An 18513-nucleotide genomic window follows, 5' to 3' on the forward strand; every position below is an offset into this window, starting at 1 on the left:
CAACGTAGCTCTCCTGGGGTCTTGCATGTGAAGTCACTGGGGACTGATTCAGCCTGCTGGGTCTCTCAGGACCCGCATGGAAATGCAAAGTTGGTGCACTCGGGCCCCTGGCCCTAGCACCATTCAGCAGCAACTAGCTCCCCGCTCTGAGCAGAACAGATCCATTCCCCCCGAAGAAAAGGCAATGAGCTGACTGCTTTTATCAGCCCTGTGGTCACATCAAGACTGGGAAGTTAAGCAAGGGCTCTCCCTGTCTCATCAGAGAACTAAAATCTATCCGAGTTAGTGGCCAGAACAATCTCCCCTGAGTGGCATTTGTGGCCCAGTGTTGGATGGAATCTGATCATGAGAAGACAACCCGACTTCTGCAGACGTTTTAAGAGACAACTGGTCTATGATAAAATGTCAGTGCTAAGAAAGGGAAAAAGTGGGCGGCGTGGGGTGGGAAAGGGGTGAGGCTGGGGGAAAGGAGAGTGGAGCAGCAGGATAGCACAGCCCTCGGCTCACAAGTACGGCCTGAAGATGTTGTGGGGACAACAGGGAAATGTAGACACGGACTGTATGTTAGCTGACATTGCTGAATTTATGGTAAATTTGGGGAGATGAGAATGGGGTTGAGTTTTATAGCAGAACGTCATTTCTCAGGAGCTACATGCTGATGTGGTTAGAAGTATTCTGAGGACTGCAACTTATTTTCAAATATTTCAGAAAACTGTGCGTCTCAGTGTATGTGTGAATGTGTACACGTGTGTCTGTGTGGACTCGTGTGTGCATGTGTGTACAGAGAGAGCAAGTGTGAGTGCAGGACAGTGAAACCTGACAGAATGTTGACTGAGGCAAATCTAGGCTAAGGGTTGGTGGGTGACCACGAGTTATTCTTTCGCTTTCGTCGTTGGCAGTCTTTCCAAATTAAAAGTTGAGGAGAAAGGTCACCAAGAAGCACACGGTGTCTGCATTACTCAGCCTTACTTTGAGCCAGGGTCCTGTGTTCAAGTGCTGCAGTGGGTGATTACTAAACCGTGCTTTGTGGTGACGACAGGTGCCTTTCACAAAGCGTTGCGTAAGTGAGAAAGTGTGTGAATGCCTCCTTCCTTGGCTGCCTGCACCTGAGGGAGGCCCCCGCCGCTGCCACCATCCCTGTGCTCACTTTGACAATCAAACCCCGAAGGTCCGGCCACACCGTGTTGGGCGGATGATTGTCACCACAGACCACAGCACTCCTGCGCTCCTTGTCAAGGGTTTATTTCATCTGCTAACATTCATTCCTGACCTAGACAAAAACAATTAGATGATTATGACTTGCTTTTCCATCACCAACTTGTTTGTCTTGTATGAATAACCAAAAGATTTCTTCTCAACACTTTTTTTTTTTAATAAGAAGCTATAAATAAATAAAGCTTTAAACACTCCTGGGTTCAAGTTAAACACTTCCAGTTCCCAAAAATGTCACAGACTCATTGCTCGGACAGTTCTGCCATCCCTGGTTCCTCCTCTGGGAGGGGACGTTGCAGGGCTGTGTGGGGAGTGGGCTGTCTGCTCCCTGCGCGTTGCCTCTGTCCTCTGGGCCCTGGGTAGAGCCCCTGGGCGGGGCACCCCTTCTGTGGGGCCCCAGTGGGGGGCAGCGTTGGAGATGCTGCAGGCATGAGGAAACTTCACCTCCACGCAGGCGGCCTGAGCCGAAGTACTGGACTGGAGGCTCGAGGGGCCTAGGGGCACTGGCAGCTGGGGCTGTCTCTGGCACCTTGGCCTGGGTGCTGGCCCCAGATGGGACCACTTTCCAGATGCAGCAAAGAAACCAAGAAGAGACCCCTGTTTCCATTGAATTGGGACAACGGATCATAAGTTAAAACATTCCAATATGTACAAAACAGATCCTACACTCAAGCCTGCACACACAGGAAGCCCACCTCGAGGAGGGCCGGGTGCCCAGGGACTGGGGCAGAACAGGGCCGAGCTTTCCATGTATGCCCTGGAATTGACCACCTCCTGATGGAGGCCACAGCAAGCCCCCAGCACCTGACGTGCTTGTGCAGGATCCCAGAGTTCTCATGAACGCGTCCCACCTTCCTCCCTGGAGCATGCCCATCCCAAAGGATGAGTGTCAGAACAGATCCCCCATGCTGACCTTCACTACCCCTTGAAAGAACCACTAAATCACCTGGATGCTCGCCTGCTCAGCATGACGTACCCACTCTGTGGGGTAGTCCTGGGACGGGCTGGCATGGTGCCCATCCCAGGCTGCTGACCACTGCCCTTGGACTACAAGATGAAGTGGTCGGTGTAGGAAGCAGGAGGTATGGGCACCATCCCTATGCCAGGCAGGCAAAGACTAAAGGCTGCGTCTTCCTGGGTGGCCACCTCATTTGCCAGCACATTAGCATTTCGGGTGCTGTGGAAGCTTCCTTGCTTCCACGCCTCTGTGGTGGGCAGCTGTGATGGCTGAAGAGAACCTGGGGCAGGGAGGAGGCCCTGGTAGAATCTGCCCATGAGGCTGCTGCCCTCCAGCAGGCCAGCTCTGGCCCTCACTGCCCTTGCGCCTGCAGGCACGTGTGGGTCCTCTCCTGGAGAGACAGGGCACTCATCCACCTCGGGTGTGGGACTCACACTCTGCTCCCAGAGCCCAGGTCTTGGGCCTCATGTGGGGAGAGCACCCCCAGAGGAGACAGTGGCCTGGCCTCCTGGAGCACAAGAGGGGTAGGGCAGGGGGGACGTTTCTACAACGGATATGGAACATGGCTTCTCCAATCTGCAGGGCTGCCAGGACCAGGGCCTGACCAGCTCACGGGCAGGGGGTGGGCAAAGGGAAATACAGGGAGGGCCGGGGGTGGGAAGGGCCGTGTATGTGGGTGCTAGGGAGCCACCGAGAGCATTTCTTCCAACTCTAGTTGAGAATCTGAGAGTCTGAGCCCCTTCTCCTGGCCATACAGAACCACCATGGCCCCAAGATATGGTTCATGGGCAGCATGCAGTCTGCCGTGCTCTAGCCAATGGAGGCTTGATTGTACTTTTGCACATGGGGTTGTGGGAACAGTGGGGTATGAGCCCTGAATAAATGTCCAAGCGATGAGCCCGGGGCCAGGGACAGTCTACCAAATCTCAGAGGGTCCGAAAGGTAAATGGGGCAGGGGAAACTCTCCTCCTGTCTAGCTGGTCTGGCTAGGTGGTCACCCCCAAAGGCCAGTTGGGGGGAGGCTTGGACACAGGTGGCAGCATCCTTGGACACAGCCTTCCCACTCCTGGGATGCACTCTGCTCACAGAATGGGGGGTAGTGCATGTGGGCCCATCTCCCTGCAGCCCTCCTCAGCCTGAGGACTAAGGGAAATGGTGGGGAGGGGCCCCAGACGGTGTGCTTTGATCTCCTGACCCAAGCATGAAGCCAGACTGTGCATTTTGACCTTGGGCCAGAGAGAGAGTGGGCTTCCCAGGGAAATGACTAGAGTCTTCTCGGCTTCAGGCAAGGTGGGCCCTCACCATTGAAGATGGGTGAGCTAGGAGCTCCATTCCTGAGGACACCTCAAGGGGCTGCCTGTGTGCCCAGGGAAGGGGTTCACTCAGGCCCAGGGCCACCGGGGCCACCAGAGGCCAAGGGACTGCCCGGGTGGCCTGAGCCTGGGAAGGTGCCTGGAGCTGGTGTCAGGCCGCTGCTGGCCTGTGGTGGTGAGAGAGCAAGCAGGGGTGCACAGTGGGTGTAGGACGCACTCCTGGCGGGGCGAGTCTCATCTCCACTCTCTTTTTCTTGTCTTCAGACCCCCGGCCGCTGGGAGTGAGCTGAGGCCAGGAAAACAGGGACGCCGCCTGCCCCTGGTCCCTGCCTGGGGCGTCCCCTAAGCATATTCTCCTCCGGCCTGGGGGGAGTCGCACTGGTTGATTCCTCACAGCCCTGGTCTGGGAGGGATCCGTGAGAACCAGCCCCGCCGGGCGCCGGGCGCCGGGCGCCATGTCCCACTCCCTCAGCCTTGTTCAGCACGCATCTACCTTCTGGAGAGCGCATCTGGGACCCTCTTCCCGCCAGAGTCCTAGGGTGGGGTGGTCTGTCTGTCTCATTTCACCTCCCCTCTCCCGCCCCCCGCCCCCAAGGGACCACCCCCCCACGGCCGGCCACCACTACCACTTCTCAATGATGTGGCTCATGTAGTCCTCTGTGGGCACTCGGCCCGGCTCCTCGGCATCCTCCCGCGGCAGCGCCTCCTTGGCCCGGTGCAGCAGTCGCTCCTCCCGGCTCTTGAGGCGCTGCTCCCTGCGCTCCAGCTGCCGCTTGTACTGGTAGCGCTGCTGGAAGAGGTCCTTGGCGTAGTCGTAGAGCTGCATGTCCAGGTCGTTGAGCTCCTCAATGCGCCGGATGGTGTCCTCGTCCACCTCCACGCCGCCCGCCCGCGTGCTGTTGTACTGCATGAAGGGCCGGATGAACTTGAGGTTGAACGTCCGCTCGAACAGGTACTGCGTCTTGCGCTGGAACTCCGTCAGGCCGAAGAAGGCCATGCCCCGTAGGTTCTTCTTGGCGCTCTCCAGCAGCAGCTGGGCCCGCTTGCCCTCGGGGATGAAGGACAGGTTGTAGCAGCCCACCAGGCTCAGGTCGGCCAGCATGCGCACCTGGCGGTTGTTGGCCAGGTTGTAGGGGCAGTCCATGAACTCCTGCAGTGTGCAGCCCGACCAGTCTGTGCCCTCATAGCAGGGTGGCAGCTCCTCGGGCGTGGGCGTGCGCCCATCACACATGTGCAGCGATGTCTTCCACGTGGCCCCCCGCTGCACGTGCCGCCACTCGCTCAGGTAGCGGGACACGGGGTCTCGCAGCAGGGTGATGTAGTAGAACTTCCTGTAATGAGACGGGGACAGGGGGTAAGGTAAGGGCACAAATCTGACTGCTTTGGGTGTATCCTGGGGGGGCCAACCATTATGTCCTCCAAACAGCCACTTCCGAGTGAGAAACCCAGGATCGGAGAGGTGACCTAACCTGCAAAGGGTACACAGTCACCCTCGTGTCTGTCAGCCATGACCATCATGGTGTCGTCCCATAGCGCCTGGCCTCAGTGCCTCCTGAACCCTGGGCCCAGGGTCTTCTCCTGAGCCCCAAGGCCGCCCTCCTGTCTGCTCACTCCTCAGGAGGGACAACCTGTCTTTGCGCTGCGGTGGGGCGGAGTAGGGGGCCCCAGAGCCGATGCCACCTGGAACCAGTGGTTTAAAGAGCTGCTCAGTGGTTGGCTAAGTGCTGTTCAAGGGGCCACTCGGCAGAAGTCACTCACAGTCCCAGGCTGCACGTGCAGGCCTGGTCAGGGCCTCCAGCAGGCTCACTCCACCCCCTATCCAGTGGGGCAGGGGCGCCAGTAGACCACCCAACCCAGGATCCCCGGGTGACCCACCATTTATCATCTTGTGCCCCAGGAACCGCTTCCACGCCAGGAAGTCCGGCATCCCTCCAGATGCCACCTCCCCACGTTGTATGCAAGGGGCATCCACACCATGGGAGAAATGACTCCCTGTATGACAGGCATGTCCCTGCCCAGCAGGATGACTGGCCTGATGGCACCGGGACACAGCGGGCAGTGGGGCAGCTGCCAGATGTTCCTGTGACAGGCCTGGAGTGGATGGGTCAACTCCAGACAGGTTATTCCTGGAAGCCTCTCCTCCAGGGCTGGGAGAACTGGCTGCCTGTGCCTGGTGGAAGGAGTCCCAGGCCAAGGAGCGCCACTCTTGGGGCGGGGAAGCTTCCGGAAGGAACTGCCCCATTCCGCCCCAGACAGCGGCGTGAGAGCGCATCCACACTACCCCTCCTCACTGAAGCCCAACAAGAGCACCCAATAATTTCCCCACCCTCACGCTGCCCCCCTGCGAGAGCTGCAGGGGCACAAAGCACCTCGAGGGGCCTGCTGGCAGTGTGCTGATCTGACTGCACAACTCCCAGGGGACCCTGGGGGGGGGCATGGCAACTGGCAAAAGCAAAGGTGGTGGGGTACAACTGCAGGTCAGCCCAGGCTGAGAGGGAGCATCTAGAAAACCACAGGGGGGCAGTTCTGAAACACCTTCATTAGGGGCCTTGGGATCCCCCAAGCAGAGCCAAGGGTAGCCAGCCAAAGGCTCCGGGGTGGGGTGGGGCAGCAGGGGGAAAGACTGGTCCTTCTATGCAGACTGCTGAGGAGACAGGGCAGCAGTTGGCCACCTGACATTCCCTGTGGCTCCCACTGGCTGGTACTGGGCCACCCCAGGGACAAGGCAGACAGTGGAGAGCACCTGGGCAGTGGGGGTCAGGGGCCTCTTCCTCAGCAGAGAGTGGAGGGCAGGACGGCAGGCATCCTGACCGCCAACTCCTCCCTGAGGCCTGGGGTCTGCTCTGTGATCTCCGCCTTGGGCCCTCGTTCGCGCTGGAAGCGCCCTCCCCACGTACCGGGCCCCAGCCTCGGCACTGACCGCTTGCTTCAGGTGCTCCAGCTCCTGCAGTGTGGGGAGCCCTGCACCCCACATCTGACCCCAGCTCCTGTGGGACACACTTTGGAGGCTCTTGCTGCCCTTGGCAGATGCACAAAGGACCACCTGCATCCTCCTAGGCCCTCTGTGACCAGTGGACCTCCTTTTGACCCTCTCCCTGGCTCCTGGGGAGAAACCCCAGGGCCTTGGAACAAGCTGTGTTCTCTTCCCTCTCTCTCTCATCGGCTGACTCCGGCTCATCCTTCAGACCTCAGGCGGTGCCACCTCCGCGGGCCTCTGTCCCAGCGGTAACTTCACACTGACCTCTCAGCTCACTTGACCAGAGCCTTCCTCTGGGGAGGGAGTGGGCAGGAAGGAAGCTGGCTCCTGTGTGTGTGCTCAGAAGGGCCAACATGACTCCCCAGGGTCGAGACTGAGATGATCAGAGGATGCAAGACAGAAGGCGCCTCAGGGAGGTCACCTCACACAGCACCTCAGCCCCCAGTGGAAGACACCAAGCCTGAGAGGTTAAGCCGCTGCCTGGAGGTCCCCAGCGGCTTTAGCACTGGGGTGGGGTGGGTGGCCTCTCCTCTGCAGACCCTGGTTCGGTGAGAAAGCCCCTAAATGTAGCCAGGACAAGAAAGGTCAGTTCATTTTAAGGGTCAACTTTCTAGGAATGAAGTAGAAGACATTTATAAATCCTGACCATGTCAAGTGCTTCTGAAGAGTCCAAGACAGACACACAGGGATGCACCCAGAAACACACCTATGAACAAACACAGCCCCACGTGCAGGTGTCTGCTGCCTGCCCTGCCGGGTCCTGCATGTGCCCTTAGGCCCTAAGGGCAGGCTGAGGGTTATGGGGACTTCCTCCACTCCTGGAGGCCTGGGGGGCCCTGATCACTCACATGGAAATGGGCCAGCCTGGTAGTTCCTCCTGAACACAGAAAAGCAGAGTTTGATGTCAGGTGTCAACTGATAGAGAGGCTTGTCTACTTGGTGCCAGCCAAGGCCAGCTGGAGTTCAACATGGCCCCAAGGTGACCTCTGAGGGCAAGAACACACCGTGCACACAGACCATGGGCACCCCTCCCAGTGTGTGCCCCCACGGTCTTCAGGCTGAAGTCCTGTGTCCCACGACAGGGGCAGGCCTGGCGGAGCCTCAGCTGCTTCTACAGCCTCACGGGTCCCTGTGATGGGAACAGGGTCATCAGCCCTCCCACCGCTGGTGCCTCCAGGTCCTGGGGAGACCAGGTGTGGCTGTCCCCGAAGCCCCTGGCTGTGAGTCTCTCCTGTTGCACTGATGTTGGCCATCGAGGTAATGGTTACCCAGTGACCTACAGCTACCATCTGGACAGCCAGGACTGGTGGGAGTCCTGTCCACAGAGGCAGGCCCACCTGCTTTTCAAGTCCCTCTGCTCCTAGCCCACGAGGATGTGTGACTCGCCCAGGGTCACACAGCAAGTCAAGAGGCAGGACGAGTTCAGGCTGCTTCCTCGAAGCCGTGGTGTGAGCTGCCCTTGTGCCTGGTTAGATAGCTGGGCTATCAGGGTGTTTGAGGGCTTAAGGCCCCATGGGTGGGGTCACTGAGGGGTCTCCAAGGGTACAGTAGGTGCCTGGTGTATCTGGCAGGTTCCAGAAGATGTGGATGAGTCTTCTGGTCCTTGGAGCTTCCTGTTTGTGGTCTCTGGTGAAGCCTGAGAAGCTGACTCCCCCTGAGCCTCTGGGGCTCACGTTGACCCCATATCACCCTGTGCACCATGTGCATGTTAAGCGGAGTGCCTTCTCTCCTCACTGCATCCCTGGATGCTGGCCCAGTTGGGATGGATGCTATGGTGACTGGGAAGGGCATCAGGATGGATATGTGGCACCTTCTCTGTGCAGGACATTGCCATGCCCTGGGGAATGTGCCCCACCATTCTGTCCCCCCCACAGACATGGCCTATGGTGGAGAAAAAGGGCTCAGGCAGACTCTGGAACCTGCTCAAGGGGTCAGCAGCCCCAGGCCACTCCCCAGCTCTCGTCTGGACAATGCGGGAGCCCCTGCAGATACACACACCCATAGTCTGTCGGCCTCCTCAGGAACTCATGAACCTGACGCCCACCTCCACCTGTCCACCCCGGTCCTCACTCACTGCTGCCATGACACAGCAGGCACCTCTGGCTACAGGCCTGTACCCATGCCGTCCTCTGCCCAGGTGCCCTGCTCCTGTCTCCCTCACTCTGCCCTCCCTGCCCGTTATACACGCCACTAGACACAATGGCTGTTTATGTTCTGTTTATTGTCTGATGAAAGAGGGAATGGGGGCCCTGTCCAGAAATGAACAGAGGGCAGAGTGTGGTGTGGGGCAGAAGAACCCCCCCAGATGACCGACCACACACCACATCAGGCAGCTTTCTGCCCAAGATGTGACCTGATGTACATTCTATGAAGGTGCCAAGGGGCTCATGACTCAGGGATATGAAGAACTGGGCAGGGGCCAAACAACAGTCTGCACCCTCACTGTTGTCCCCAGCACCTGCCCTCCCGTGCCCAGAGAGCTGCCACCAGGCTAATCTAGACCCTGCCCCAGGGCACAGTTCTTCCTGCACTGACATCTGGGGTCCCCCTAAAACAGGGGGCTTTCTGCCTATCACTCTCCAGCAGGATCTGTCCATTCAGGTGGTCCCAGTGCCAACCGACAAGGTTTCCAGAAAGAGGGGAGTGAGGAGGCAGAGGGGAGGAGTTGAAGAAATAATGAGAATTGGAGTATATAATTCATTTAGCCAGAAATGGCTCCCCAAGTGCCTAGCAAGTGAATGTGGGGACCAGACCCAGGATTAAAGAGATGACCCATGCAGCACCTGGACAGAAAAACAGATTACATAAAGAGGACTGGTTGTCATAAAGGGACCCACTTTCTCTGTAGCAATACCGTATGCTACAAATCAATGAAGCAATGGCTTCAAAATGCTGAGGGAAAATGACCAGTGACATGTCAGACCCCACCCAGCCATCAAGCAAATGTGAGGGGAGACTGGAGACATTTCAGACATGCAAAAACTCAGGACATTTATTTTCCATAAATTTTGTTTTAGAAAGATATTGGACTAGGTATCTTATTTAGTAAACAATAACAACAAAAAATTTTGCATGGGAGACAGGAACTCCAACCCAGGAGAGAGATCGAGGGTGTCAACTGTGCATCCCACTGGGCCTCCCAGGAGCAGAGGGGCAGGGGTTCCAGGAAAAAAGGGGCATGGACAGATTACCTGCTGCATCAGAACATTCGTGGAAAAAAATTCACATGGAAAAAACTACATTTATGAAGATAAAAAACAAAGCAAGTAAAAAAAAATAGGGCTATCATTAATTCCAGGAAAAAACAAGAATATAAAAAAAGAACATAAAGCATTCTATTAGGCAAAGGAAGTAAACAATGCTTTTAGAGACATCACAATGTAAACAGTGACTATTGATTTAATAAAAACTTGAGCTTTTTACTCTACTTGGAGGCTGGGTGGGGTATGGAGAAGGATGTGCAAAGGTTTAAGAACATTTAATCTTCATCTACCAAAACAAAAAGCAAACAGATAATGTTTAAATCAATAAATCAAGAAAGAGGACCATAACTTATTTAGAACTACGTAAGTAAGTACATGAAGAATACTGAAGAGCTGCAAGTGATAATTTGGGGAGGATGGAAAGGAAAAGCAGATCTGCTGGTTTTTACTATAAGTCTCCTGGAATGATTTGTCTTGAAGCCTGTACGTAGATTATTTTAACTAAAACATTAAAAATACAACAATGAGGAAACTGCCCAAAGAAGCATATGGAAAGATGCTCCCCTTCATTAGTCATTGAGGAAATGGCACATTGAGCCACAATGTAATACCCACTAGACAGGCAAACCAGAAGCAGGCCAATGCCAACCGTAAACAATTGCTTATGGGACGTGAATTGCAGACAGTTTTTTTATTTTTAAATAATTTTTGTTAAAGATTTTATTTATTTATTTGAGAGAGCGAGAATGAGAGAGAGAGAGAGCACATGAGAGGGGGGAGGGTCAGAGGGAGAAGCGGGCTCCCTGCTAAGCAGGGAGTCCGATGTGGGACTCGATCCTGGGGCTCCAGGATCATGACCTGAGCTGAACTGAAGGCAGTCGCTTAACCAACTGAGCCACCCAGGCACCCATGAACTGGGGACAGTTGTTACAGAGTGTCTTCACTGAAAGCTGAAGGCACACGTACCATGACCCGTGATTCCTCTCGTAGGCACACGACCCAGGGAAACCCTGTTCCAGCACACTGGGTGTAGGTAAGACTGTCCATGGCTGCCCTGTCAACAACCACCCCAAATGTCTGCTACAGTGGCTGGTGTGCATAAGCAGCGGCATATTCTTCCAATGGAATACTGCTCAGCAACGCAGATGAACTCTAGTTACAACAGCTCGGGTCAGTTTGACGGATAAGATGTTGCAAAGAAAAAGCAAATTAAGAAAATTCAATAGAGTATGATGATACTATTTATCGTTTCCAAATATAAACACAGCCACAGAAAGTACTATTTAGTGATACATACACAAATGTTGAAATTATTTAAAAAAAAAGTTGATGAGGTGATACACACACAAATTCAAGGCAGAAGTTGGCCTCGGTGTGTGCTGGGCTGGGCGGGTGCTGGGGACAGCACTAGTTCATGGCAGCTTCCAGGGCACCAACCACTTCCTTAAGGCAGGCAATGGGGGGGTGGGGGCTTATGTTATGTTTTACTTCTTACAAACATTAAGCAAATGCCTTTGTATGTTTATAAAACACTTTGTGATAAATAGCAGTTTAGGGGTGCCTGGGTGGCTCAGTCGTTGGGCGTCTGCCTTTGGCTCGGGTCATGATCCCAGGGTCCTGGGATCGAGCCCCACGTCGGGCTCCCTGTTCGTCGGGAAGCCCGCTTCTCCCTCTCCCACTTCCCCCCCTGCTTGTGTTCCCTCTCTCGCTGTGTCTCTCTCTGTCAAATAAATAAATAAAATCTTAAAAAAAAAAATAGCAGTTTAAAAAAAGTTTTACAAACCAAACCAAGATTCTCCTTAGCAGGCCTTGCAGGTGTCATTTCTGTCAAACGAGGAGCCTCGGTTCTCCAAAGTGCACCAGTCCCCTCTACATTTGCTCCCATGCTCCCTCTGCTTGCAACCCACCCCCCTTTCTACTTGTTAACACTACCACAGCGAGTGGGGCACCCCTATGGGCATCTGCTTTGGCTTGTGAACTAATCATGCATCAGTGAGCGGGCTGCTCTGTGGCCTCTCTAGGAAGGAACTGCAATTTTCCGAAGCTGGAGCATCCAGTTGGTGGTTGGCTTCCCACCCGGGAGGGCCTTGGGGTGCAAAAACAGGGTCAGCTCCACTCTTGGGGCTCCCCTTTAGCACTGCCAGTCCCAATGCAGGGACCCTGTTTAACTGACTTGGCTGGCAAGTGATGGATGCTATTTTGGGGTGGCAAGCTTCTGGCACCTTCTCTGAGCACAGTCCTAAACCATGTCCTGGCCTAAATGGGTGTCCATGGGACCCTGACCTTCAGGACAGGTCTCTGTGGAGCACAACTGCCTGCTCTGCCCTGGGACAGGCCCGGAAGTTGCCCAGTGCACGGCCCAGCCCAGATTGTCCTGCCTGTGGCTGGGACACTGCCAAACAGGGCACATACTGGAACTGGAGGGGTGACGAGGAGGCCCTGCCCACATCTTCTCCTCTGAAGCCTCAGGCACAGGGGGTGCTCATCGCCACTCATCCAGTTAGTGCCCTGCATAGCAAAGGATACAAACTGGCAACGCCCCCAGGTCCGTCACACCAGCAACGGCAGCCATGGTCACTGAGGCTCACAGCATGCCAGGCATGGCCTGGTGGGGGGCGGGGCAGGCCTTTCTCCCCTTTCACAGAGGACAAGTTCCAGGCTTAGAGGCAGGCTATGGCTCTCAGTTATTGTGTCCAAGTGCTCTGGGCTGGGTGGGACCCACAAGGACAGTGGGAGGCGACAAATGGGGGGAGGGTGGAGGGTACTCCTCCCAAATGGGGCAGGGTCAGGGGGGCTTCTTGGAGATGGTGGGGGCACAGCCTATTGTGACTTGAGGGGGGCAGTGGAGGCTCAAGGTGCAGGCAGGGCCAGACCAAGAGGGGTCTTGTTCATTTGATAGGAAAAACAGCTCAGATGGGTAACGGCATGGAGTGCAGCATTCACATGGATTTCAAAGATAAAACGTGGGACTTCAGAGAAATTTTATGCTGTGAAGTAATTCTAGTCTGCATGGGCTGCAATCACTACTAACAGCCCACAGGATTTATTGCCTGTACCATGCATTCTTGTGTTTGATTACTTAGATTTAATGCTTTCTGTGCACTTAGCTGTTCTGACATTTTCGTGTGCACTGGTTTAGCGCATCTCACAATCGTGTTTAAGATTCTAGTGGGCAAGGAATGTGTCTTGTTCCTGAGTCCAAACACTGCTGTCAGGGTGTTGGGTTGTAGCAGGGTGCTACAGTTGTCCTGTAAAAACTCAGGACAACTCTACCCCTGCTGTCTGGGAGCCCTGCTTTGTTGACAACATAACACAGTCTCTGGAAAAATTCTGCAAGGAGCGGCGAATGAGCTCTGAGTTCCTTCCTGGAGGAGGAGGTGGTGGGCAAGTGGGTGACAGCCGAGAGGCGGCTCCTGCTCAGCTCTGGGGCTCGGATCAGGGAGATGGCACCTTCTCACTGTCCTCAGGAGCCCCTCCCCCTCCCCCCACCTGCCCATGGGCATCAGGCAAGTCAGCCCACCACCGTCTCTGTATAGCTCAAACTTTATCAATTATGTGACAACTGGGCTCGCAGGGGTGAGGTGAATGAATGGTCAAAGGCCAGAGCCCGCATCTGCCCCCTTGCCCCCTCCCACGGGTGACACCAGTGGCCAGAGGCGGCTTCACTTTCCCTTTCCTGCCCCGAGAGTGTGGGGTTCATCTGAACCCCATGCCTGAACCCACCCACTCCCGACCCTCCCCTGGCAGCCCAGGGCTGACCAGAAACCAGACTTTGAACCTGGCTCAGGCAGAGAGAAGCCCTGAGCTGGGTGAATGCACAGGATTCTACGGCTGGGTAAAGGGCCGGTCGGGCTTTAGCTTTGTGCCCTAACAAGAAGGGCTGGGATGTGGCAAAGCTGTTGCAGAATGTTGGCTGTGCGTTGGCTACCCAGGAGACATGTAAGCCAGGGAGGGAGGAGATCGTAGACACCCACCACAGACTGCCAGAGCAGAGCCACTTGTAGGTGAAGATGTGTGGAAGAGCCCCTGCAAACCCCCAAGCTGCACTCCGTGATCGCCACCCAGCAGGCAAGTGTACGATTAAGGGGCTGCTTTAGGATGGTGAGGTTATGGATTCTTGCTAACATTTTATTATAAAAATTTTCAAACTCACAGCAAAGTTGAAAGTCAAGGGAACACCCATATGCCCAAATGGGTTACCTTAACTTTTTTTTTAAGATTTTTTATTTCTTTATTTGTCAGAGAGAGAGAAGGAGAGAGAGAGCACAAGCAAGGGGAGCGGCAGGCAGAAGGAGAAGCAGGCTCCCTGCGTAGCAAGGAGCCCGATGCTGGACTCGATCCTAGGACCCTGGGATCATGACCTGAGCCGAAGGCAGACGCTTAACTGGCTGAGCCACTCAGGTGTCCCTACTTGAACATTTTTATACATTTCTGTATTGTCTACAATGAGTGCACACTGTTGAAATAACTGAAATAAAGAACAGGCATTATAAAAACATCTCTGCTGCCTGGTATGGGGTGCTGGTGCACGGAGAGGCCACAGGAAAGGGCCAGTTTTGCGTTGTTCATCCTCTGGGACAACATGTGAGCTGGATGGCATCTCAGAGGCACGGGCACGCTGCCGTTCACCTTCCTGGGCTGCAGGCTTGCGCAGCAGGAGTTTTGTGAACGAGGGTCCAACCCACCAGTCTCTAAACTCATGCCCTGAAATAAAGGCAGATTTGTCTAACCAGTGACAACAGAGCTGTAGCTCCCTAATTGCGAGTGAGGACACTGTCATTTACAGCCAGAATTACAGTCTTTGAAAGAAAAAAAAAAGATATACTACTGTATTACTTCTGGATACATAGTCACTGGAAGAAAATTAATGCCATGGGTCACAAGAGCCCCTGGAGGACCAGTTCCTTTTCCCCGCTAAGGCTGACCTCGGGGGGGGGGGTCCCAGAGTGGCCAGGGAAGCTCCATGAGGGGTACTCATGCCCCCTTCCACCCCCAACTGTGTACTTTGGCCTCTCAGGGTCCAGGAATCCCTATTCGTGGGGACAGAGGCCACACTGTGAGGCCAGGATCTACTCTTGGAAGTATCTGGGAATTCAGAGGGAGGACTGAGGAAAGCTTGCCCGAGTGGGTGAGAGCTGACCCGAGGACTCCAGCCCTCGCTCACGGGCTGGCTGGGGCTGGTGTGCCAGAAGCCCTGCCTCCCCAAAGTCTTGCTCTGATTACTGTCTCACCCAAGGGCCTGTGGGGCATTGCAGGGCAGGGCAACCGGCGCCCCCACCAAGGCCTGGGTCCGCGTTACAGGAAGGAAATGACAACCTTCAGGGTGGCCGGAGCAGGGAGCCATGGCCTGACCTGCTGTGGTTAGCTCACTGAGCTGAGCCCCAGCAGGACTGCTTGCTGCTGACTCTAGGCCAGGTGCTGGTGGCCCCAGACCCACACCCACAGTACCCAGCAGCCCAGTCCTGCTGTTCTCACTGGCCTGCTGGACTTGGAAAGGGTGGCCTGTACAGCAGGCCACCTCTGGGGAATGGAGCTCATGCAGTAAAATGACCCAGCACAGAATCCAGATGGGGGATTTACCGCCTTACAAAAATGCAAGTCTGATTTTTAGCTCTGATTCCCTGAGATTGCCCTCTGTGGGGCTGGCGGTCGCCTCCTTCCTGTGACAGGAAGAGGCCCACAGGTGCAGCTCCCCAGGGGGAGCACCTGGCTGTCTGTCTGTCAGCTGGGTCACCCTTCCTCTCTGAGCCAGGATCCTCATGTGCATCCTCAACAGGGCCTGGCTGGTGAGCAGTGCAGGCCGAAGGGAGAGGGAGCAGAGTGGGAGGGAGAGGTGAGGCCCTCTCAGTGATGGCATGGGCAGTGGGAGGATGGACAGGAGGAGATGGGCCAGTTCCTAGGCAGTACAAGAGCGAACCAGCACCTGACGCAGCAAACGGATTGTCCACTGGCTCTGGCCATGACTTACCTCCCTGCACCACACCCAGTGCTGTGGGAGCAGGCCCCATGTGGCACCTGCAGCGGAAACCTAGATCACCAAATGCTGAGCTGGCAGTGGCAGGCTGGGGAGCCCCCTCTCCAAATGCATGGTAGAAAATGCCTGCGTAAAGCCATCCCTTTCTTAAGTAATGTGTCCACAAAGCAGCTGTGATCAACTGACTCTGCTCCCAAAAATACCTGGGTCTGTGATCAGGGGCTGTGAGTACAGGCGTGGCGACTTTCCGCCCCTCCTCCCAGTATAGGTAGAGCCCTCAGCTGACACAACCCTTGGCGAAACACCAGAATGGGAGCTCTGGGGTAAGCGAAGTCTGACCGAGCCCCTCACTGACCACACAGTGACCTGTGGGAGCCAGGTGACTGGCCCAGCTGGAGAGGATGGGGGGTGGGGGTGGCTTGTGCAGAGAGATAAAAGACTGGCCCCAAGACCACTTGACCCCGAAGGCTGAGCTGTGCTTGGGCAGGGCCTGAGCAGCAGGGCCTCCACCCACGTGCCCTGCCATGCCCCTCCAGCAGGGGACGCAGCACACTAGGCTGGCCTGCCGCACCCACCTCTGGCAAAGTGAGGAGGGCCTCCTTGCCTCACCCAGTGAGCTAAATTCCTCCAGCGGGAAGGGAGTCTGGCTACAGGGAGTAGCACTCACATGGGCCCCCAGGTGACTCCTCAGGCTTAGGAAACAGCAAGGAAGTGCCAAGGAGGAAGAAGCCCAGGAAATGTCTTATAGCCAGGTGTGGCTGTGTGACTAAGTCCGGCCCTCTGGATGTGTGTGGAGACAGCTTCCTCCCCCCGTTCTCCTGCTGGCTGGAATGTGGATGTGACTGCGGAGCGCCAGCAGTTATCTTGGATCGTGAGGCAGAAGCCCTACTCTGGGGATGGTGGGACTGACAGAACCTGGGTTCTCGGTGCTTCCTGTGGCTGCACCATCACTTAGGCCTGCTTACACTGGGTTCCTTTTCAAAGGGAGGGGAATAAATGGCTACTCTATTTTGGTCTCTGAACCTAATCCATCTATTCAGGGCCAAAGCATAAGGACTGGGGCATGATCAGAGGGTAAGCTCCTGGGGTGGGGCCAGCCAGGTCTGGGGTGGGGCCCAGGCTGTCAGGGGCTCAGTAACGACGGAATTAATTAATTTGGTGTACCTCAATGCTTTACCATGGTCATCCTGGACACTCAGAGACATCCTGTGGAAGGAAGTATTCCCACTTTACAGATGAGAAAACCAGGCCCACAGAGGTTAAACAGCAAACCTAACCACCAAGCTAGCTGCTGGTGGTGCTGGAGTTCGAGCCCAGGCCCACCTGGACCCAGATCGTAAGTGCCTGATGAGAACTGCTTCCCCAGAGAGCCCCAGCCCCCAGAAGGCATGCAAATGTCGCCCAACAAGGCTGGCCCCCAGCCACCTGCTGACCACTCACCAAACCATAGCCAGGAGTGGTGGTATTTTTTAAAGTAAACTATGAACACAATTTCCAATCCCTTTCCTTCAAAGTACAGTAAGCTCATTAAGAGTCAGAGCGGTCTTCGTAAAGAAAAACACCTATCCAGACCAGCAGCTAGGATGCACCGACACGGAGCGCTACACTTCACACGGCCGCTGTGACTGTCCTCCTGACACGGTTTCCCTGGGGCGCTAGTAACGGGGAGCAGACAGAGCTGAAGCCCTGGACTTTGGTCTGACCCAGGCAGTACCTTGCTCTCCGCAGGTCCTGCAGGGCCCTCCAGCAACTCCTGCCTGAGGGCAGATGGCCACTGCCACTGCCACAGGCACGGAGCTGTACTGTGTCCCCTGCCAGCAAGCGGGGTGGGTGGAGACCCGTCCCTACAGGGCTGCGGGATGCATGGGTGTTGGGCGTGACTCTCACAGAGCAGAGGCAGGGCTGCCATGAGCCCCCATGCCTTCCCCATTGCTGTCACACAGTCCAGCTCCCAGGGAGAAGTCTGTGCCCTGAGGAGCCCCCACCGGAGGGAGGAAGAGGGCCCAGCTAGAGGCCTAAGTGTGCCCAGGGTACACGAGCCATGTGGGCTCACAGCTCCAGACAGGCCTCTCTGACCTTGCCCCCACCAACTTCCAGGGTCTCTGGGATCAAAGGTCTTGAAGAGAGGCATGGTGTGTAGGGGAATGGTGGTATGGCTCCCCATGCCGTGCACCCCCCGCGCTCCAGGGGCTGGTTTGCACACGTCAGTCTGGTGCTGGGCCCTTACTGTTTAGGAGGAGTTGTCAGAATGAAAGGACACAGAAGCAGAGCTCTTGCGTGGGGGTGTTAGCAGGCCAGGGTGACGGGGGCTGTCTGACCAGGGACCAATGAAAACTGAGGATGGGGCCTTCCAGCAAGCATCCTCCTTCCAGGACCTTCCTCAGGCATCCCCTGCCTGCAGGTGCATGCACCGACTCCTCTACGCACATGGGCACCCCTGACTGCCAGTTCTTGCCTGCTGCCGGCTCAAGCTGAGTGAGGCCCTGCTCCCCAGAGAGAGTGGTACTGGGAGCTAAGAGCCCCCACCCCTTCCCTTCATCACGTGCCCCCCAGGTAGGCTTCCTGGTTAGGAGGCTGGGAATGTAAAGGGGAGACTGGGGTGAGATGGAGCTCTCTGCATTCAGGTCGATTTGGTCGGAGGCATCCTCACGGAGGGAGCTGTTCCAGTATCAGAGTCTGCTGGCTCTCTCCCCTACCATGAGGCCTGGGGAGAGTGAGGACCCCTCTGAGCCTTACCTACCACCTCCCGGACCTTCCAGCCTCCTGTAAAGGCCTGGTAAAAGGCTTTCGGTAAAAGAGCATTACAGCCCGGATGGTGAGGAGCCTCGAGTCCCTGGCAGATGCACGGAGCGCAGGCAGGTACAGGAGGTGGAAGC

At 55.9% G+C, this 18513-nt stretch overlaps 1 protein-coding gene across 1 annotated transcript in view; it reads right to left on the reverse strand.

Moving 5' to 3' along the window:
* Positions 1-1226: 1226 nt before the first annotated feature.
* Positions 1227-18513, reverse strand: part of HS6ST1 (heparan sulfate 6-O-sulfotransferase 1) — a 44496-nt gene continuing 27209 nt past the window's right edge. The window contains exon 2 of the mRNA XM_025857977.2: positions 1227-4814. Within this exon, the coding sequence (XP_025713762.1) occupies positions 4106-4814 (709 nt within the window). The 3' untranslated portion in view covers positions 1227-4105. The remainder of the gene's footprint in view (positions 4815-18513) is intronic.

This window comes from Callorhinus ursinus, unplaced genomic scaffold (assembly GCF_003265705.2).
Source record: "Callorhinus ursinus isolate GAN/ISIS: 27379988/994484 unplaced genomic scaffold, GSC_fseal_2.0 scaffold2, whole genome shotgun sequence".
Taxonomy (NCBI): domain Eukaryota; kingdom Metazoa; phylum Chordata; class Mammalia; order Carnivora; family Otariidae; genus Callorhinus; species Callorhinus ursinus.